A 24,783-nucleotide genomic window follows, 5' to 3' on the forward strand; every position below is an offset into this window, starting at 1 on the left:
TTGCCTGAGAATATTAAGCCGAAGAGTTTGAAAGCAGAATCATGCTAATCGGCGATAACTAAATAATTACCTAAGATAACATTAATCTCTCTCTCTCTCTCTCTCTCTTTCCTGGCTCAATTCTTTCCAAAATAAAACCTTGTAGAAAACTCAGCAAATGTCTTCTTGCGTCTTTCTTGCATGAAGGGAAATGGTGGTGTAAAAGACTTACGTATGTATAAAGACGTTTATGTTGTTACTGAAAATACATTTGTTTGATTTGTAAATGTTTGTATTTGAACATGTATTATAGAGAACCAACGCTGCCTAAGCGTCGGTATACCATCTCTTCCGGGTGATAGTAGTGGCTGTGGAGACACGCAGATTGCAAGAAAGAGAAAGAGTGGTAGTTAGAGAGAGAGAGGGGGGGAGCGAGATCGCGTGCAAGAGAAATGTGAATTAATCTTTCCTTTCGTCTTCCTTACAAAAAGAAAAATGACTTGAAGACAGATTGTACAGTGCTTATGTAGATTGGTAATTTTTTAAACCAACGTAGTTCAAGTTAAAACATTATTACGTACTTATGCGTCATGTCGAAATTAGCATAAATTAAAAAAAATATGAAAATGATCTAGTGGAAGATGTACTAGATCTAGTTTTAACAAAAAAAATCATTCTCCATTACGGTTGGTTAAAAATGACGGATCGTAAATTTAAGTCAAGGGAGATAAATCAGTTAATCATGCTGAATTGGGCGCATAGCTCTTCCACATTAAAATGTGATATAACTCGATATTTCGACAAATTCTATTTTTACTTGTAATTATTTTTCTACTCGATCGTTTTTCGTAACTTCTGGAATTTATACTTATTTCGACATGGCACGTAAGTACGTAATTACGTTTTTAACCAGAAATGCGTTGGCGCAAACGATCACCAAATCCACACAAACACTGACTGTACTTACCTATGCGTCGTCGCAGGACGAGCTCTTCATTGTGATTAAGGTTTCCTTTCTCTTGAGAAGAATTCAATACTGAAGACTCTGTTTGTAAAGGCGTGTTCTGGCTATATGCAGCCAAATGCCTGTATTGACGAAGTTCCTCCTTCAGCTGTTGGACCTCATCTTGCAGGAGTTGTTTCTCTTCTTTCAGATGACTTACAAGGTTATCCTAAAAGTGAAGTAAATAAAGAGACATAGTAGGAAAACGTAACATTTCTTTCATTTTTTTCTAATATTATAGCATAATCCGCTTTTTTTAAGTAACTATCTTATCTTTAACAGGTTAATGTAGTTTGCCTAAAGCATTGTTTAGTGCGTATATAAAATAAATTTGAATTTATATAAGGCAATAAAATACAGAGGTGTAACGGATAGACACAAATTCAAACAAATCAAAACATCTAACGGTTTAATAAGCGATTGCTGATTCACCATTATTAGATCATATATATATATATATATATATATATATATATATATATATATATATATATATATATATATATATATATATATATAGTAAAATTTTGTTGAAAATTCAAAGACTCACGCTTTCTTTTTTATAACCCTAGTTTATTTCCTGGATTTTTTCCATTGCAGCTGTTTCATTGATGAGTAGGTAATTTTACGATTTATGTTTCCGTAAAAATATCCTGTCCCCCTCAACTTCTTCAGATGTTTATCCGTTAGATTTTTACAGCAAAAGCTATATTTTTAACATGCTGAACATCGTATTTGGGTAAAAAGATTTCCAAAGCCCTATATATATATATATATATATATATATATATATATATATATATATATAATGAAATCAAAAGGATGTAGTGTTTACCTGATATACGCGATGGTAAACTTCAATCTAATATGAATACAAGTATTTATATATAGATAATTTATTCCCAACCGAATAAAAAAGTTCAATACACAATAGAGAGTAGAGCTTCTCTTCTCTATCTATCTATCTATCTATCTATCTATCTATCTCTATATATTATATATATATTATATATATTTTATATATATATATTATATATATTATATATATCACATATATATATATATTATATATATTATATATATTTTATATATATTTTATATATAATATATATTTTATATATATTATATATATATTATATATATTTTATATATATATTATATATATATTATATATATTTTATATATATATATACTTTATATATATATTTTATATATATATATATATATATTATATATATATTATATATATATATATTTTATTATATATATTTTATATATATATATGCATTATATTTTACTTTTTATTTTTATCTTATTATTTCTAGTATGCAACCATCAAGCATGCATTTGTGATTACGCAATTTGTATTTAATTGCTATCGTTAAGTGCTTGAAATAAAACTCTTAGCTTTATAGAAAGGAGTGCACTTCTAAAGCTCTCCGCTTTTTACTGCAACGAGGAAAGTAGCGGCTCCTCATTTTTTAGTAGCAGAAGCAGCTCTCAAATAAGCAGGGCGTTTAAAACCCTGCATACACAGATTTAAATATTTTAAAATTTTAGAAAATAAAATAATCTTATATAATTTTTTAAATTAAAATTTTAAAATCACTTTTTTCTTAATTTTTTCTTAAACTTTCATTGCTAAAACAACTTATTCATATAAGAAGACTTAGTGTTTTTTTCTGTTTTTATCTATCTTCATTTTGTTGATGGTATTAACCCGAGGGGGTCATCCCCTGCTGTGGAGAGAGAAAGGTACACGCCTAATGTTGTTGACGACTACCGTAAAATCTGAATCTATGTGGGTTGTGTAGTTAGTGGTAATTTTGAATATAGAGAAACTTGGTCACATTTTTTAAAACATTATTTCACAAGTTTTATTTTAAATTTTGAATAAACAAAATTTTGTTATGTAATTTGCTTTTATTAAATGATTAAAATAATTTTTGTTATGTAATTTGCTTTTATTAAATGATTAAAATATTTTTTTCTTAAACTTTAGTTGTTAAAACAACTTATTCATGGAAGAAGTCTCGGTGTTTTTGGGGGGGTTTTTTGTGAGTTGCTTTGTTTTTCAAGTATACTCTTCATTTACGAATTATTAAAAATAGTAAAGTTGTTGACCATCCTCGAGAGCGATCTAAAGGCCCCTTTGTCATATGCCACTACACCGAGATGAAAAGGAGGAGGGAAACATTTCATACCCAGGATTATTCCACTTACCCTTGATCTCCACCTTATAATGCTAAGTGTTTATCATTTTCTTGAGTACTTGGTAGGACTCAACCGAGAATGAATTCTAATCTCCCGGCACATTAACGAACACACTTACTATTGTCTCAAAGTAACCGAATCATCAATATATATATATTAATAAACGTTTATTTCTAGATGACATGCATAAATAATTCCTTGCACCACTGATTACAAATAATGGTTTTTGAGAATTTTTAGAAAGCAATAATTGATTTAAAAATATTTTTTTTCTTTCGCATTATAGATATATATTCTAAAGAAGATATTTTATTAAAAAAATACTAAAATAAAAAAAAAACGCAGTTTAAATTTCTAGGGATACTAAGTCCAACACATCGCAGATTAGCACTTGCATAAGCTAACTTAGTGCTAGAAAATTCACAATTACAAAAGGGGATTCCACTATATAACAGTGGAAATAAAAGGAGTCTTTAATTGCTAAATAAAAAAACGGAGATTATCAGCTGTTTAACATGTAGCTGTTTTGGAGATTTAATATATATATATATATATATATATATATATATATATATATATATATATATATATGGCAAAAGTCTATATTCCGAATTTCAAGATGTTGACTATCTTACCGTTTATTTCTTTAAGTATGTTGTATTGCACAATTCTTGACGGCACCTGTTTCGCAGCTCTGTCAAGAATTGTGCATTTAAACGATATTTAAAAAAAAATAAACGGTAAAATTGTCGACATCTCGAAATTTGGAATATGTTTGTCAATAATTTGTATATGCCCTATAGTTGCATCGAGCTTCATGAATTAAAGAACTGATATAAATAAAAGGTGAACTATAATTGAAAAACATATTTCCCCATAAACACACACACATACACACACACACACACACACACACACACATATATATATATATATATACATATATATATATATATATATATATATATATATATATATATACTTATATGTATATATTTCTGTAGAAATATGTTTTCTTATTATATATCAATCTTTATATAAGAAGCTCAATGTAATTACAGAGCAATATAGAGAATAAATGACAAAAAGAAGATGGCGTAATGGAAAAATATAAAGGTAACTGCAGCTTCTCTTCTAATTTTCGGATTTTTACCATGTCAAATTACATTTTAATTCCTTTTCACGGATTGATCGTTGCTATTTCTTCTGATGAGTTAAGGGCATAATAGATTCACTGATTGATATAATAATTAAATGAATGATTTTGCGCTACGAAACAGATACTGTTAAGAATTGTATAAGTCAACTGAATTAAAGGAATAAATTATAAGATGGTCAGCATAATGAATTTTGGAATATAACTTTTTATCATTTATTCTCTAGAGAGAGAGAGAGAGAGAGAGAGAGAGAGAGAGAGAGAGAGAGAGAGAGAGAGAGTTTAGCCGCACTGATGAGCTGTGAAACAGCGAAACAGTACTGTATGTGAATGACTATATATATATATATATATATGTGTGTGTGTGTGTGTGTGTGTGTGTGTGTGTGTGTGTGTGTGTGTGTGTGTGTTAGTGTATACACCATCCACTAAAAATTATGAAAAGAACGTCCATCGTTTATTTATTTTTTTTATGGAGAAGAGGGTTTCTTTCCGAATTCATTTCAAGCAGAGAAGTATGAAGTGGTTGTCTGATTCACTATTTGCGGTCTGGTTTGTTTCATTTATTTGCACGAGTACATCGCCTTTCCTCTACTTTACTACATCACTATACAGGAATATTCGCATCCAACTACACAAGAAAATACAATAAAGTGCATTATATTGGTTACGGCATGTCAACACTTTTCGGATAATTTAATGCCAAATCCCAATGACTATTTTAATTGATTCCTTGTGAATGCTTGATAAACCACAAATATCCTTTTCACCCACAGTTAAAGAGAAATGTTGCCCTTTTTTTCAGTTTTTACCGAATAACCTCACTACCAGCAAAATCCCACCCCTTCACTATAGAGATCCGTATATTTTGGAAGATTTTCTACTCTCAAAGCATCTTTCCTTGAACAACTTGCCTTTAAAATTCCCTTCCTGTTTCCTGTTTGTCAACGGTATTTTAATTAAACCTTAATTCTACTTTAAACCAGTATAAAATCATTGTTTTTTTTAATACAATATCACTATAAAATAATTTTTTAATTTCGCAGTGGAAGCGTGCTGGGCCTATAACCTCTAGAAGTGTAAGCCATTTTGAGTTTCAGAACAGTTTCAGATGGTTCGCTGTTACACACAAGTCCTGGGAGGTGACTTGTTTGTAGTAGACAGTTCCACAGAACAAAATATTCTTACCGTGTCGAAACCCGGGCAAAGAACATGTGACATTGCTCCAGAAAAGGTTTACTATTTATGAAGCAATTCTGGTTTCTGATTGGTTGGTAGTAGAACGTGAATTTATTTGATTCGTCAGTTCTTAGCAGCATCGTTTATAAATAGAATCGTCCGACTGTGTGGGATCATACCCCATTACTACTCCAAAATATTGCAACATGCTATATTCAGATTTATGCATGATAATCGATATTAGATAGGTAAAACTGCAATACTATAACAAAACCTGTTCCATAATCGGGACCTTACGTCAGTAACGATTAAGTTACCTACTGTATATTTTGATAACGGTCATACCGCGTGCATGGTAACTATAATCTGAAAGCAGAATCGTTCCTTGTCATAAAGTTGGGACAGGGGATAAAAGTAAAACGTTGTAGATAAAACAGAGAGATGACAAATGACGTCACGTTTTCGAATGGAGAGAAAGGTAAGGTCTTCAGATCAGTGTCTCAGTGGAAACCGTATGAACGAGACAATAATATAGAAAACTGTAATCTAAGGCGAATATTACTTCAATGTCTGTCCGTGTGAGTCCCTCATTCCAGTTAAGTTGGAAAGTAAAATAATTAAAATAATTAGCTAAGATAACATGAGTCACTTTCTCCTGTGTCAACTTTCTCCAAATAAAACCAATTAAGAAAACTCAGATAACATCTTGTGTCAATCTTTCTTCATGAAAAGAGGAAAGCGTGTAGAAGAACAGCCCGTATAAAGACCCTGTACACGTTTGCACAAAAAGATACTATTTTATTTGCTATTAGAAATGTTAGAAGAGTCTGCAGAGTCAAAGGTGACTTTAACCGGCAGTAATTATCATTTCCTATAACAAATATACTGATCATTATGAATTCTGGAACACATCTGCTCTGCGTAAAAGTTCGTAATATGGGCAATATTTATTTTATTTAAGTTTCATGAAAACAGTGTAAAAGGACGTGGAAGCTTTTCGTGAAAATTCGGATACCTCCGATTTTAATGATATTTTAACAGTATTTATTCAAAAGAGCGTTAGATATTTCTTACATGTCAGCTTCTTTGGATTATTTTAAAGGAGTTTTAGGAAACATGATGTAAGCATAGCTTTTCATTTGAAAATTCAAATATTTTAGATTCACATTAAATTTTATCTATGGACACCAGTCACCAATTAAGCAAGACTCCTTGAATTGTGTGTCTTTCTTGAGACCCCTTCAGCTAAAAACTACAATTTTAGCCATTTTTAGAGTCACAATAATAAATCTTGATCAAAATTCCAATAAGGATTCTAGATATAAGGTTTAATAACATTTTATTTTGATTTTAGTTTTCATAAGGAGGCATGTCAAGTTAGAAAGTTAAGTTTAAGAAGTAAAATAGCATTAGTCTCTACAAATAAATCCAATTATGAAAACTCTCAGTAGACGTCTCCTTATGTTAATCTTTTTTCATATAAAGAAGCAAAAAGTGCATAAAAGACCAGCACGTATAACCACCTGATACACATATCTATAATGAACTTGCTTTATTTGTTGTTGAAAAAAATAAAACAATTGTTTAATGTGAGATTCGAACCCGGACTGGTGGCATAAAATATTGCAACAGAAGATGAACACTTTATCTACATGGTTATTGCTCAAACGAAAATATCCTGGTCTTTTAACCTACTTGTTGCTGGATTGGCTAATAATTGAAAATATTAAACTGAAAACAGAAATGTTACAATGGCAGAGCATTTATTTCTAATGTTATCTTTTTAATTAAAAATTTTGAACCATTGACAGGAACATCGGATCAATGATGCAGATTCCAAATCTGCAGCTAATTTAGCTCTTACATCAATCATATATTTGTGATACTGTAGCACACACACATACAGACAGACAAATTTGCGTTATATATATATATATATATATATATATATATATATATATATATATATATATATATATATAATGCTCCCCATATTGCGTTGAGCATATTGGGAAGTGATGTACAAATTACCATTAGCGTATGAAGCGATGCCCATATTGAGTTTAGGTATTTGGACAATGTCAAAAACATTGTTAATTCACTGCCCGCATATAGAAGGCAGCCGTATAACGCAACGGTTAGAATCTCCGACTATCGTTTGGGCGATCGGGTTTCGATTCTGGCTTGAGGTAGTTGCTTGTCTAGCCGCTTGTCTAGCCGCACTGATGAACTGTGAAACAGCGAAACTACTGTATGTGGATGACTATAATGCCCCCTATCTTAAGTTGAGCATATTGGGAAGTGCTATACAAATTACCATTAGCGTATTCAGCTTAGGTATTTGGACAATGTCAAAACATTGTTAATTCACTGCCCGCATAGCAGCAGCCGTATAGCGCAACGGTTAGAAGCTCCGACAAAAAAGAGAGAGTATTCCCGCCTAACAAAATCTATTGACTCTAAAAGAATAACTATTTTTTTTCTAAATTTTAGATATTATATATCCGGGGCAGTGCCCATCAAGACAATATAAAATTGTGAGCTTTTGTTTAGCAGTTTTGAACAGTTAATTGAACATATAAACATACACAATACAAACACACAGACAACTTCCCTTTATATAATAAATGTCAATGAATTAATTGAAAAACCTTCGAATCTTGAGCTGTGCCCGAAATTGAATGTTGAGCTGATTGAGATGCTGTCGGATAATTATTATGTAGTTGTCTGAGAAAAATCAGTTCTGCAAGGAAAGATTCGTTCATGCCTCGAAGCAATTCCAAGTTTCCTGTCAAATGTTGATTGCCGTCTACATAGTCCGCAATGTCTGAAGGTAGATTGCCTGATGCTGGAACGCCATTTGTTTCAACAGTCTAAAAAATAATGCAAAGCAATTTGGTACAATTTAGAAACAATACTGGGCCACCTTCAAGTATATAGCGGTTAGAAAATGATGAATTGAACATGTGTTGATTACAAAGTATTAATTCATGCAATTCGATAGATATAATAAATAAATACAAAATATATTCGTTTGAAAACTGTTGCAACACCTCCACAATTTATTGTAACATGTGACAAAATTATAAAATTTATAAGAAAAGAGTCGAGAAAAGCGTAAAATTTACTAGAGAACATTGTGAAAACTGTGAAATTTATAGGAGACAAAAAAATTGTGAAATTTACGGGAGACAAAAAAACTGAAATTTACGGGAGACAAAAAACTGTGAAATTTACGGGAGACAAAAAAAACTGTGAAATTTACGGGAGACAAAAAAAAAAACTGTGAAATTTACGGGAGACAAAAAAATTGTAAAATTTACCGGAAACTCTTGACAAAACTAAACTTTACAGGAAAAAAAAAAAACAAAAAAAAAAAACGATCATAAACAAAATTATTTTATGTTGAATTCTTGGAGCCTACTTGAATGGTTATTTTTAAATTTATTTACATCGTGTATATATATATATATATATATATATATATATATATATATATATATATATATACTTAATTATTTTAAATAAGCATTTATATGTAGCTACACATTAATGAGCATGTTTCGGTCAGTCAGTTACAAGTAACTAGAGACCTTTTCAGGCGATGCTGTTTGTACAAAAGTAGAGTCCATAAACGTAAGCATTTTCGTGTGTGTTTTGTAAAGTAGAGTCAGTATTGAGCACTTTTATATGAACCTCGTTAAATTCATTGGCTGTTTCACCTCTGAAAAATATTAACTCAGAATTATATATATATATATATATATATATATATATATATATATATATAATTAAGCTATTAAACGCCGAATTTCGGTGAATACATTAGGTAATCTAGAGTGTACGCAAGCATCAGTGTATGGTAACAATTCCTGCCAGTTATAAGATTCGAACACAGCAACATGTTGCTCCATTTGTCAAGCCATTACCACAGCGACACCGAACAATTGCTACGGAAACGAAATGAATTAAAAACTTAAACGACAAATTCGGGCGAGTAACTGGAGTGTTCGCATGAGCGGAAGTCGTGAATATTGCACAGACGCTAGTTGATTGCTTTCGTTACAACTCCACAGACAGTGCTCATTCTTAAAGGAGCTTCATAATTATAATTAAATAAATATTTATTCCGTTTTGCCTACAGACATTAGTGTTTCATGCTTACGCGATGATCAGTGTGGCGTAACAATTCCTGCCGGTCATGAGATTCGAACCCATGGAGTGGAGAGAAAGAGAGGATAATCAGAAGCAGACAATATAGGGATAAACCGTTTAGCAATGATGTTAGAATACAAAAAGTCAACTTGATTTCGGAAACAGATGGATGCGACACAAGACAAACAATTTAACAACAACAACAACAACAACAACAACAACAACAACAACAACAAACAGTCAACATTCATTGTTCGCATTGTGAGAGGAGTTCCAAGGAGCAGATCGAATTTGTCAGCCATTCTCCAACAGGAAAACGAGCAAAGAAAACAAGATAGCAAAATGATCAATAAATTCCCACGTATTATTTTAATTCATTTAATTCTTAATAAATCGCCGCTTATCATGGATAGAGGATAAGTGTTAATGTAATAGATTGTCCATATTTATTTACCTCTCTTCGAAGAATACAGCATAAGTACATTGAAATACTGGTTCATGCTACATCACCGAAGTTAAGCAACATGGAGCCTGGCCAGTATCGGACGGGTGACTATTTGCGAATGTTGGGCGTTGTATGTTATCTTTCCATACCAGGGATGTGCATGCGGCTGGGAATCACTTAGGAATTTAATATTCCCTGTAAACCACGAGAAACACCCATCTGGCTGAAACTACTGTCAATAATTTTCCCCACTCTTTATCTGTGCCTAAATCTAGATTCCATGAGCAGAGCTTCTTTCTCAGAAGTGTACGATTGTGGAACTCTCTTCCATTTGCCTGTTTCGCACCTGACTACAACTTGGATGCTTTCAAATCCAACACAAACACACTCCTGACAAACCGCCCCCTTAAGTAAGACACTCTATCAAATCTCCAATACTAATAATTACTACAATACTATCTCATTGATTACTGTACACGCAATAACCCTTATCCCTGAGTGGCCTCCGGGCCTTGATAAGTGGTGACCCCATGTAAAAAAAGAAAAAAAAAACTTCCTCCTTAGGAAAAAGACAATATTGCTTACCTACGGTTAATACCACACTAGGTATTACCGATTTTACGACGTTACTACGAGTGGATAATTGGGCACAAGGTCAGTTTTTAATGTGAATAGTTGGACACAAGGTCAGTTTTTAACAGAGACACACTGTGTTGAGACAAAAATAGAAATCGCCTCTGTCTAGAAAGAGTTTTCCTGTATTACACGAGGACAGAAAATATGGAGAGTTATATCAGAACAAATACTACACTTTGCTCCTAGTCAAGGAATTGAATGATTATATTGAAATATGAAAGGGTATAAAATAATGAATTGATTAGACACAATTTGATTATTTATGACATTGTATTTGAAGCCAATAATTTTGTAGATTGCAGGGAAGCAGTCTCATGGGGACGTGGTCCACATGTTATATGATTTTTGGAAAGAAAATGTGTTCATATTTGTCTGTTAAGCACACAGAATAAGAAAGGAAAGTTCTTTACAGTTGTAATAGTAAGACGAGTTCTTACTATGAATGTTTGATAAGAAGGCCCGGATATTGAAGCTTAGTCGGACATTTCTATACAGCCATCTAAATTGAGTCTAAATAATTTTTCATGGATGAGAGGCGGCATGATGTTACCTTCACTGGAAACACGGCCAAAGATCATGGCATTCATTTTTTTCTCTTATTTTTGAATTTTACTAGGAAGTCACCACTTATCAAGACCCAAGGCTACTCAAGGATAAGGGTTAATGAGTGTTTGATAGACTATCAGATAACATCGTGATGATTGGTGATGGAAATTGGGTACGTTTGATTATACAACAGGGCCGCTTACTAAGAATTTACTTACTCTGAAAATGACCATGTTATAGTCAGCTAGGAAGAAGCCCTGCGGTATTGTGTCTAATGAAAGAAATCTTGCTCATGGAATTTTCGTTTAGTTTCAGTTGTATGAGATCAATTTTTCACACTGTTGCTACCAGATCAAACTTGATTTCTGGCCTAAAATGCACCAAATATTGATGTTATTGTTTTCTCTTTTCAAAACTCAATCATGTTCTGTACAGTCAAAACCAAAAGAACAATTTTCCTCTACAGAAAACAGAACCAAACACACTGAATAAATATTTGGAGAACTAAATAACTTGAAGCATAAAAATATTTACTATGATGACCAGATTCGGCACTAAATAATCATATAAGGTTTGATATGCCGTAAAACAAAACAACCAAACGAAACACCATGAATAAATATTTGAAAATATAAAAAAAAAAAACTTGAGGCATAAAAACTGTTATCAAAATGATAGGATTCGGCATTAAATAACCCCCCCCCCCCAAAAAAAAATTGATATGCCGTAAAACAAAACCATTCCAATACGTGAATTTCCTCGTTGAAATTATATGATATCATTTCATTTTGTATTGCTTTAACTTAATTCTTTATCCTCACCTGGAAATGTTTTATCGGTGGATAACCCTTCGCTGTAATCGGGGTGCCATTATCCTGCAACTTTATTGCATGCGACATCGTTGGCGTTGAATGTCTGAGAGCACGTGAACGATTGGTGATCAGCGGAGAACGTAGAACCGGTTGCGAACCACCAAATTTGTTTTCCAGACTGGGATTTTCCGAATATGGCATCTGGTTTGCATCGACTGTCGGAGTGTTAAAAGAGCCACTGGCAAGAGTGGACGAAATCGAGTGACCGGCTTGAAAATCCCTGAGCTGTAAAGATGGTGAGAATCGTGCTGGTAGAGACATTGCGCTTGATGCTCGTTCTTCGGGTAAGAGTTCATTGAATTTTGGTTTCTCTGAAACATTGGTATCAACCGCTGCATTCAGAATTAAAAAAAAAAAAAGATAATAAATTATTTAATATTAAATAAGAGCAAACATACATTTGAAAGCATTGTTTTGTAAGGTTATAATAAAAACATTAAAAAACCGAATAATTCTTAATCTAATATATAAAAGGTTATATGTTTGTCTGTCTCTATATTTTCAAACTCTATCTCCACCGAAACTGTCTCAGAGCGGCGCTAAAGGCCTCAAATGATTGGATTTTTTTTTACAACCCGTTCTTTCATGAGTGTTTAGCCAGTTAAAATTGTTTTAAAGGGTCCAAAATTGGTCAAAATTGAAAAAAATCGTTATAGATTTTGTGCATTCATCTTGGTTTATTTTTAATTTTCATTTTTAACTGATTCGTACGTGTGTCAGATTGATACAGTGGTAACGTTACCAGCTTTGAATATTTTGGTTTTGATTCTAGCGGCCGACACTTAAATACTTCTTTTTACTTTTGAAATTACTATATAAGTTAAGTGGTTGTATTTAAATTCTGAAAAAGCAACATATAGACACATATATTCTAATTAAGAATTTATTGTTTGACAAAATGAATATATAGAAGGGGTTATGTTGATTTCCTTAATCCATGGATTTTCGATAAAGGCTCATATCACCAGAGGAAATGAAATGCGGTTAGCAAAATGTTCATCTGTGAATAGACACTTATTTTGTTTTTTTCAGCACAAATATTGAAAATAGTTTTTTGAATGGTGAATGATAATTATACGGAAATAATTACAGGAAAAGGAATTTGATACAACCTTAATTCTTAATTAGAATATATGTGTCTATATGTTTTTTTTTCAGAATTTAAATATAACCACTAAACTTATATATTGCTCTATGCTTAAATATTGAGCTTCTCCTTTTTGGCTAGGATCGCTCTGAAAGTATTACTTCAAGTAATATCTATCAGGATCTTTCATCTGATTTCAAATCAGTGTCTTATATATATAGTCTTTGAAGTTTTTAACCTTTAAAACTATATCAAAAAATTTTTTTATCATTCGTTAGAAAACCATCTAGTCAGTAAGTCATTTAATCACCTGCAAGCACTACATCAACTCGCTCTCGAATTTACTATAATACCAATAATTTATTTTTCAAGGGATCATCAGTTGTTTACCATGAAACACTGTTTCGGGGATTTAAAAACAATATATATATATATATATATATATATATATATATATATATATATATATATATATATATATATATATACTACAGACAGCTTTTCGATGTTCTTCTAACCGTACTTTCAATGGACAACACGTTTCACCTGTGTATAGTTTTCCACATTTACATGGGATTTCGTATACACAGTGCTTAGTCATAATTTTTTCTGTAGTAAATGTGCAAAACTATACAGAGGTGAAATGTATCATTCGTTGAAAGAACATCGAAAAGCCGTAGTACGTGGAGAGACTGAAAATCAGGTATAGCTGACCATATCTGGAAAGAAAAGGAAACCATCTACCATTATGGGATGACGTAAAAATTAGAAGAACGGTGAAGAGTAAGACGACTAAAAGAAGCAGCACATATGCTGGGGAATAACCAACTACTAAGTAGACCTAGTATAGAATTTAATACGATATTGGAGCCAGTAATAATAAACAGTAGATAATATATACAAGTAATAAGTATAGAGATAGATATACATTAATATATAGTAATAATTAGTAATAAATGGTGATATTTACAACTAGAAATAAACAATAGGTTTAAGGCTCCTAAAATTCGTACTAGAATTGTCCGCAAGGACCCATGGCACAGTCGTTAGAGTACTGGAAAAAATCAATTGTAAAAGTGATATTCTCCTGAAGGTTGAAGCTTGAAGGTACATTTGTGAATTACTTAGGGCCTCTATCCAGTCATAGGTGACGGAACAAGAGCACGCTACCCCCGTGAAGTAAATAAAGGGTTCCGCTCGAAATTTCGTCTAAATTCCAGTACTGTTTCGTTGTATCACAACTCATCAGTACGGCTAGACATACACCTTTTCCCAGCCGTGGATCGAACCTACAGCCGTCGCATTAAATGAAAAATAATTTTTATTTAATTTTCTCTAAGGCTTTCGTTGAAATGGAATCCAGTTAAATCATAGAAGACCTTGTAATTCGTGTTTTTCTAAACGTTTCATTCCTCATTTTTTGTGCGATTGCTCTAAAAAAAAAACAATTGAACGCTTGCTGTTTGTTCTTGAGTCAAATCTGGATGGTCTATCACGTGGTCAGAGCAAAAATTTGAATTTGAATAGGAACAAGTCCATTATTAAACGCATTATTTCGTAAAATTAAAAGAAAAAACATTAAAAAAAAACGAATAATGCTATAATTTTTATTTGGATCAATTAGAAAATAAGCAAAATGAAAAAGACGACATAGGGTCTACACCGGTTGACGTTCGACATTCATGGCATCTATAAACAAACAGATAATAGACCCGAGTTGTTTCGTTTTTCGTGAAAAGGTCAATTTTTGTGATAGGGAAGAATTACTTTCTGGGGACTTTGAAACCTAATTGATCCACTTTTTTATTGAATGAAAAATTAACCACGTGACACATCATCAAGATGTGACTTTAATACAATTATCAAGAAGATTAGTTGTTCAACTTTCTCTTCTAGACGCCAAAATGAGAAAATAATACAAAAGCATACAAAGTCTTCTATGATTAGGGCGGATTCCACCGAAAATCCCAGAAAAAAATTAAATACAAATGATTTTCATTTTTCATTTTATATATATACGACATCCAGTTGCGCATGCGCATTAACCAATAACAACATAAACAAATAAACACAAATCGCTTCTTTTGCAGATTTTGACCTGCGCACTGAAACATTAACGTTATTATTTCGAAATTATTAGAGTGGGGGTGTTTTGCAACTATTCTTTATTACAACTATACTGTCGCTATTTTCTTTCAACTAAACAACTTTAACCCGTTGACAAACATAAGAACAATTGTAGTAAAGCCAAGGCTGCTGCTGCTACTACTACTACTACTACTACTACTACTACTACTACTACTACTTTCTATCCGTCCCTTTTCCTTCCTTCCTTCCTTCTTTCTTATTTTTTGTTTACATTTCTAGGTACAAAATAGTTGTGTGAGAACGGTGAATTTGTTGACACATTTACCAATCTGTATCAATATTAGTTTTATTTTATTTTATTTATTTAGGTTTTATTGTTTTGCTTCAGGTTTTATTTTATTTATTTTTTTTTTTTAGATTTTAAGTTTCTATAACTTGGTTGAAGGATTCCAATATGGGGTTTTCATTCTTATATTTCTCATCGGTAGGTTCATGTGCGTTTTTGCTGATAAATGAATTTCGTCGGCATTCGATTCGTAGGAAAATCATGTTTACTTTTCGATTTTTGAGCGATTATTCGGAAAAATAGGTAACTTTACACGAATTGGGAGGATTTTTTTATTTCATGTTTGAGTGATCCGTCCGTGATTTTTCATTTTAATATACTTTCATAGAAATGTTTCTGTTATGTAAAAAAAAACTATTTTCTTTACGTCACAAGTGTCACGCTCATACATGAATTCCATAGCTAATATAACATACTGACCTAACGGCTAGTATATATATATATATATATATATATATATATATATATATATATATATATATATATATATATATATATATATATATATATAATTTAATACTTGAATAATAATCCACCGAAATTTAAAAAAGGTTTCGGGAAATTAATCAACTATCTTCAATCTATATAATATTAAAATGTTATTGTGTCTTTGGAATTTAACTGTTTGTATGCAAATAGAAATACGTGATTAGCAAAAAAGGACTAGGCAGAGTATATATTATTAAAACAATAGTTTTTACGATGTTAATTCGTAAGTTTGAATCTGACGTTTTTTTTATTTTTACTTTTTTCATCCAAAACCAATCATACTGTCGCTTGGACGTAAGGGTCTACTATTTGGGACCGTGTCTAACAGGAGACTTTGGGGATTTGAGCAATTGGATGTCTGATTACATTACATTTAAACTTTCGCATATTAGTATAATTAAGGAAGTAGGAAACAAGGAGGAAATTCCAAAGTCTACCAGTCCGAGGAAGAGTTTTCTGGCATCTTGAGACCGCTATTAAAAAATCAATTCAGGTAACTTGATTATGTAGTAGAGCTGACATATATTAAATGTTGCCGCCTTCATCCTCAATCGCCGCCTCGATACGCGTCCGGAACTGAAAGCATGCCTTTTCCACCGCCGGCAAGAATTCGGCGAATACTCGGCGGATGGCGGCGATCAGGCTGGCTTTGGTGTTGCGAGAAGTCAGGTTGGTAATGTACATATAACGTATACAGTGTGAGCGGTGGTCGTGCGCTTGTGCAAAAAAATTACCACCTAAAGCATGGCACGTAACAGGAACAAAAATCTTGAATTCCACTAACCAAGGTTCTTTTAGAAATAGGGATGCGACATCGCGGTGATGGGACAGAGATTACTGCTTGGTTGATAGTGTGGGACCTATTAGATTCGAGACTCTTTTTGGATCTTGTGTAAAAGTGGGAGACTAGTAGCAAATGCATCAGAGTGGGCAACAATACTCCATGCATAAGTGAACTGTGGCTTCGTAAAAATATAACTATATAACGTGGCGTAAAAGAATGCTTTTTTTTTTTAAACTGAATACATGTTATATAAATTGAAAGAGACTAACATAAGGTAATAACAAAAAAAAATATTACATAAATATTTTTTTTTAAAACTAAGTGATCATTTTTTTTTTTTTTTTTTTTTTTTTTTTTGATAATCCGTACAAAATAAGTGGACATAAAGTGCATTCGGCATTAGTTTAAACACAATTAGTTTTTGCTTAAAAACATAATTTTTACTTTTTGGACCATTAAAAATAAAACGCAAATACATTCATCGTAGTTACGTACTTTCTTATGTAAATAGCAAGTAATATATTTTTGGCGCGAAATTTCACATATTTTCTTTAACATACGCTATAAAGTAGTAGAATCTAATTAACGATGAACATTGACTTCCGTCATTGGAATCGTCCGGGCAATTTACGGAAAACACCGAAACGTGCCGAACGAAAGATTTGTGATTTTTGTTTTCGCACAAATACTTTTTATTGAAAAATATTTTGTTTTTAGCAGTACGAAGCTAATTCAATGAAAAGATTAATTAAAAAACGAAAAATAAAATTAATTAAAAATGAAAACAATATTCTTGAATAATTAAAAGATAATTTTTATGAACCGTTTAGAAAATTAAAATTAAAATCAAGAAAAAACATTCATTGTAAGGTAAGTTCCACGAATAAATATTTCTTAATATATAACACCTGATAGCAAACACTTTTTAATTATTTTTATTTTTCTTCTTTTTATGATATTCCGTTTGCAAATCCGAATAAATAATTAGATTTTTTATATACAGCGTGTAAAAACATCGCCCTAGAAAAAACGACATAATTCCATTTCCGTTTGATGGAAACCAGTTTTCTTTTTTTTTTCTTTTTTTTTTTTTGCAGACCATCTACTAGTTGGCAGTTGTGTACAAATCCCAAGAGTGATAGGAGCGTTCTATCTTGTCTAAACGCGATACACTATTCAACGAACAATAGCAGAGATGCGTCGCTGTACAACTCATGCTCTCTGCCGATTCAAGTTGGTGCAATAGGACCATTGCCAGCACCCTCAAAATATAAATTCAGGCGGTTCAACGATTGAGGACAGAAGATCAACAAAGTTTCAGCCCACGGTTATGGTCTTTGGTGTGGTTTCAATTGAGGGTCCCATCCTGCCATCTCACATTTTCGAAATCGGCTTGAAAATCAACACTAAAGTGTACCTGGATGTGCTGAAGAGTGTGGTGATCCCCTGCTGCGATCAGGTGGCAGCTGACAGACTCTGGATGTGGCAGCAGGACTCGGCGCTGGCTACAAGTCCAAAGAGACCAAGGCTGGGCTTCAAAAGGAGTGCTAAGATTTTGTACCTTTCTCGTACTGGTCCCTCTCCTCCCCCGACCTCAACCCGCTGGATTACTTCGTTTCGTTATACGTCGAGAACATCACCAACATGACCTCCCACAACACTAAAGCCAGCCTAATCGCTGCCATCCGTCGAGTATTCGCCGAGCTCCCGCCAGCGCTTGTGGAAAAGGCATGCTCCCAGTTCCAGATCTGTATCGAGGCGGTGATTGAAGCTGAAGGCGGCTACATTGAATTGATATCAGCTCTACTACATAATTAAGTTACCTGAATTGATTTTTTCAATAGAAGTGTTAAAATAAAGCTGTAGTGTTCTTTTCTTTAAGGCGACAAATTTATCATTCCACCCTGTAATAAATAAATGATAGCAAAAAATGTTATGATTTTTTTTTAAGGATTTAGGCGCTCAGCGTTTTCGCTCCTCCCAACGTTTTCCATAAACTAGCATGGTTCTTATACTGCATAAGTGCCATTTTTGTCATAAAATACCATTTATAATTGAGATTTTGTCTGTCTGTCAGTCATAACATTTTCAATCAGTCACAACTTTTTAAACAGAGAGAGAGAGAGAGAGAGAGAGAGAGAGAGAGAGAGAGAGAGAGAGAGAGAGATTAGTTTCGTCTTTACCTCATGGATTAGTTTCGTTTCAATGTTTCAAGCAAGGATTTAAATTGCGAAGCGATAGCGGGCAGGTCAACTTGCTATTTAATTAATAAAAATATAACCAGGCTCGGTTAAGATACATACTTTGAGAGTTACCTGAATGGATCTGTAACGGTGTCAGAGTTTGGTCCGAATTTTGCGAGCAAATCAAAGCACTATCTACGCTACTCGTATGACTGACGGAACTGAGCGAAAGCGGCAATGGGATATCATGGCAGAGCGATGAAGACAACGAGTGACAAAAGGGTAGTTGGTTTTCAAAATTCTGATCTTTCAATAAAGACTGACAGCTGCTTATGCTGGTGCTGTCTGTTGATCTGCTGGCCTGGAGAGTTACTTCCCTTGAATCAATGCTTTCAGGTCCCGCAGGGATATCAAAAGAACAATTGGAGCCTTTCTGATAGGAATTGACTGTTTTATCATTAGTCTGTTTAACACTGCTGTCTGTATCGTCTATTTTACTACCGAGAACGTCAGCGACCACGCAGCTGGAATTTGATAATATAGGCAGGACTTCATCGTCTAGATGCTTTGATTGATCGATGTCTAGAACAGAGAATGAATTTACGTGATCGTCTTGTTTATATGAGTTTTGGGCCGAATTGGTCATCGCTGTTTGACTTAAAGTTTCAGGTTTAGATGATGGAATTGGTGAGCCTAAAGCCCCTTCTTCATCCCACTTTTTGTCTGTCTTTCTTTGCTGGTTATTTAGGTTTCTTTCGTGATTGATTATTTCTGATTTCTGATCCTTATCGGTCACATCTGAAACAAAGGAAAAAGAAACGTTATCACGTTGTAGCATTACCAGGATTAAAAAAAAAATCAACATTCGTCATAACTGTCGAAAGATGAAGACATTGAGATGAAAAGAAAGACAATAAAACAAAATACAAGATTTTAATTATCTATATGAACACTTCTATATTTTTTTGTGTTGATATTCATATTAAACCCCCTTTTTCTATTTATTTAAAAGGAAAATACAACTTTGTTTTATATGGGTCGTGGAATTGCATTCATCTGCAAAAGATCTAGCTAATTTGCATATTTTTTTGAACATTCATTTTAATGAATTCCTTAGTAGTTATTTTTTTCGTTTTTTTTTAAATTATATAATCATCTTTAGTTAATTATTAGTTGTAATTATATTCATGCATGTATTCTACATGATTTATACTTGCGTAATATTTGCGTAAAAAGGTTATAGTAAACACAAACATCTTTCTATATATATTTATGTATGCATGTATATATTTATTTTAAAAAAATGCCTTCCAAACTCCTCTGTCAGTGTGGTCTACAGGCATGAAACTTAACATATAGGGTATTCGAACCCATGCGAAACTTTATATTTGTGTTTTAGCCGGGGAACATCAGTGCAAAAGTGTGAAAATTAAAGAAATGGAATATGCCAGGTGATAGTCAAACGACGGCATTACGAATATGCATGCGTAACGTAATAGCTATTAATCCATGTTTTAATTTTTAGCCTTGAAGCAAACATGTCTTCATAGTTCAAGCATTAACGCCAAAGGAAAAAGCAAATCGTAAGCTAAATGATTTGGTTTCGATAAAAAATATCATATTTAAGCGTATTTAACGACTGGGTAATGCCGGAAGGCCTACTATTAAAAAGTTATCGTGTTTGTTAGAGTTTGTGTGTCCGTACACAAATAGAAACATGTGATTGGTTGACCAAAACGGAATAGGGAAAGTACACCTAATTTTTACGATGTCAACACCAATATAAAAGAAGGAGAGAAAAAAAAAACGATGGCATAAATATGTAAATGACATGAGCGGTTCATCCGTCGGAAGACCATCTTATTATTTGAAGGTTGATGAATGACTAGCGCTGGGAGTCTGTTTAAAGTGGTGCTGGTTTTCGCTAAGCGTCACTCTCTCGTCTCAACCAGCCTGATCCAGCAGCAGGATAGGGCCAAGACAGCTAGAGGTCAGATGGGATGCAGACGGTGTCGGAAGTGTCGATGCCTTCCTGCATACAGCGCCTGGCATTCTCAAATTGTCATCCGTCCGATACTGGCCAGGCTGACGTTGCTTAACTTCGATGATCAAATGCATGTCAACGTAATTATGTCGTTTATCAGTAAACGCCATAAATGAAAAAGAAAGACAAAAATTCGCAGAACATTATAAAAATAGGAATACTAGTTTAAGCGATGAGAACTGGGGAACAAAAGTAAGCATTCTAGTAAGATACAAAAACTGATAATCTTGCTTGCTTGTTTGCACATTAAATGTTTAAGACAGGAAAAACCGAATGAGCCAAGAAGTCACGCGTAGAGAGGAAGCGAAGAGGAGTAAATGGTTTCATAAAACAGAGAATAAACGGAGTGTTAGTAACAGTAGCAGGACAATAGAAGAGGGAATAACATAATAAATAATAAATAAATGACATAAATAAAGAAGAAGCAGAAGGGAGTAAAGAAGATGTAAAAAGAAGAAAAGAAAATGCAAAATATACCAACGACCCAGCGAGTCACTTGTCTAATAATAAATAAAACATTTTTTACTAGGCGGGGGGTAACGGTTTATCAAGACCCACGGATAAGTGTTAATGAGTGTCGGATGGACGGTGAGACATCACCTTGATGATATGCGATGGAAGAACTAGGGTTTGAGGACAGCTCAACGATAACTTGCTTACATTAGATTTGAAAACGACAATTTCATAGTAAACTGGGAAGCAACCCCGCGGTATTATGTTCCACAGAGAGGCAGTTCTAGGAAAGAAACTTTGCTCTTGAGATTTTCGTTTAGTTTTGGGCACTGATAGAGAGTAAGGGAAATTATTGACAGTTGTTGTAGCCAGACGAGTACACGTTGTGAATGTTTTGCAGGGGTTGGGGGTATCGATTGAAACTTCGTGCTATTACTTGGGGCAGCAGCAAATGGAAAAGGTGCACCATTCATCGTAAAAGCCAGTGTGGGTTAATAATATCAAGGTGATCTTATTTGGTCCGTAAATACTATGTGATTTTGAATATTCAGTCAAAGTTTACTTGAATGGAAAAGTATCCTCATGCCAGGTTGTTGCGACGAAGCCCCGTACAAAGACGTCCTAGACACTCGAGGATAGTGTATAGTGAGCATTCAAGTTCTTTGGATGATAGAATGTTTTATAATGTAATTCTCGTAGCATGATAATTAAGTTATATTGACGGAGATTTGGAACACGGCGAATTAGATGAGAGTATCTCATACAAGCGATCATATTTTGAGAGGCATCCGTACATTGCTTCTACGCATAAAATGTCAACCTGATTTAAATCCCACTGAGAGAGAGAGAGAGAGAGAGAGAGAGAGAGAGAGAGAGAGAGAGAGAGAGAGAGAGAGCGAAAATAAAATGCAAAAACTAAAAGATAATCTATTAAGCTGTTTTCTCCGTTGGTTTGCCAATCCGTTTCGTCTGTCAACTCATTCGTCAAGACAAATAAAGTCGAATAAAATTGCTCGAGGAAATAACTTGCTTCACAGTGCGTATCGTCTGAACAAAAACAAAATGGCCGCCAGAGATTAAAAATATCGAAATTCCTAGAGGCAAAACATACCAGGATATATATCTAATATATAAAAGGCTATATGTCAGTCTGTCTGTTTGTCTCCATATTTTCAAACTCTATCTCCTCCGAAGTTGCAGAGCGGGGCTAGGGGCCTCAAATGATTTGATTTTTTAGCAACCGTTATTTTATGGGTTTTTAGCCGGTTTAAATATTTTTAAGGGGTAAAAATGGGTTAAAATAGTTTTTAAGGGGTCAAAAATAGGTTTAAATATTTTTTAAGGGGTAAAAATGGGTTAAAATTGAAAAAAATCTTTACACATTTTGTACATTCATCTTAGTTTATTTTTAATTTTTGATCAGTTCATATGCATGTCACGCTGGTACAGTGGTAACGTCACCAGCTTTGAATGCTACAGTTTTGTTTTCGGTTTTGATTGTAGCTGATGGTACTTAAATATATTTTATTTTGGCTTTTGAAATCACGACTCTATAATAATATATACGAAATGTGGACAAATTAAAATATCTTATTTAAGCGTATTTTACGACCGGGCAAAGCCTCCCCTCTAGTATATATATATTATATGGAAAAATGCGCGCATGAAAAGTAATATTCTTAAGATTTTATTAAACCTGGAAAAGTAAAGGACAAGAAATTCAACCTGGAAAAGTAAAGAACAAGATATTCTAGTAAAGTAAAAAATAAGAATTTTTTAGACTTAAAATATTGCAGCTTAAAATAAAATTTGAATATTGAAAAATATTTTATTTATTATTTGCATATGTTGTTGTTTATTGTTGAGTTAGAAAGGGTGTCAGTCGCTAGATTGAACTTATTTCCCCCCCCCTATTATTTGCATATATTTATGTAGTGAAAATTGTTTGAATAAAATTAATTCATTAGTTAGTTAGTTAGTAGATGGAATTAATAATTTTATAATTTACATAAAAATTAATAATTTTATTATATCATAATTAGGATCATTTAATTCTTTCTAACTCAACAATAAACAACAACATATGCAAATAATAAATAAAATATTTATCAATATTCAAATTTTATTTTTAGCTGCAATATTTTAAGTCTAAAAAATTCTTATTTTTTACTTTACTAGAATATCTTGTTCTTTACTTTTCCAGGTTGAATTTCTTGTCCTTTACTTTTCCAGGTTTAATAAAATCTTAAGAATATTACTTTTCATGCGCGCATTTTTCCATATAATCCATGATTTTTCCAGGCATTGCTATTGTATTAATATATAAATTTATAATATTTATTAATGATTGTCAAAAAAAAATTAGCTCTCAAACACACATTTATGCAATATTTATCATCCAATCACAGTAGTTCCGACCCAGGGTCTCTACCGAGACTGCGGTTCATGAATTCGTGATCTGTATAGAGCGTAAACTAACAAAAAAGAAGATGGCACTCGGTGTCTTTTTAGATATCGTTGGAGCTTTTGACAACATACCCTTCAGTAGTATGTTCAAGTCGCTACGAGAACTCAATGTGCCACCAGTACTCATCCGATGGATTGAGTATATGGTGAGGCACAGAACAGTTCAAGTAGAACTACTGAGGGCAACTGTTAAAAGGGAAGTAGTTAAATGAAACCCCCAAAGTGGGATTTTATCACCTTTACTATGGAACTGTATGCTGAATCCTCTTTTAAAGGAGTTTAAAAATAGGAATATTTATGCCCAGGCTGCTGCTGATGACATCGCAGTGCTGGTCGCGGGTTCAAAAGTATCATTGGTCAGACGCATTGCCGAAATGGGACTACATTTTTCATCAAATGTGATAACGAAAAATTTGAGTTCATTCAAAGAATATGTATATATTAGAATTCACTAATATTTTTAATCGATAAATTCACCATTTTTTGCTACAAAATCATAAGGAGAGTTAAAAAAAAAATTAGTTATTAAAAAAAAAGTTCGGTTTTTTAATTATAAACAAAACTATACACGGGATTGAACCTAAAATCTTTCCACCAACCCCCGGTACTCTAACCGTTACGCTAACATGTCATATTGGCAAAATCGCAGTAAAAAATA

The 24,783-nt window shown here is 33.0% G+C and overlaps 1 protein-coding gene across 8 annotated transcripts in view; it reads right to left on the minus strand.

The window, feature by feature from the left end:
- LOC145286160 (uncharacterized) overlaps positions 1-24,783 on the minus strand; it is a 205,414-nt gene that overhangs the window by 60,001 nt on the left and 120,630 nt on the right. For 4 of the 8 annotated variants that reach the window (XM_080134939.1, XM_080134937.1, XM_080134934.1 and 1 more), the window contains 4 exons: positions 19,283-19,960; positions 12,135-12,517; positions 8,183-8,404; positions 947-1,151 (listed from right to left, as the gene is read on the minus strand). In XM_080134939.1, coding sequence (XP_079991065.1) covers positions 947-1,151; positions 8,183-8,404; positions 12,135-12,517; positions 19,283-19,960 — 1,488 coding nt within the window. The remainder of the gene's footprint in view (positions 1-946; positions 1,152-8,182; positions 8,405-12,134; positions 12,518-19,282; positions 19,961-24,783) is intronic. The other 4 variants (XM_080134932.1, XM_080134938.1, XM_080134936.1 and 1 more) reach the window with 1 other exon arrangement.

This window comes from Euprymna scolopes, chromosome 10 (genome assembly GCF_053919585.1).
Source record: "Euprymna scolopes isolate OS-2025 chromosome 10, ASM5391958v1, whole genome shotgun sequence".
NCBI classification, from domain to species: Eukaryota; Metazoa; Mollusca; class Cephalopoda; order Sepiida; family Sepiolidae; genus Euprymna; species Euprymna scolopes.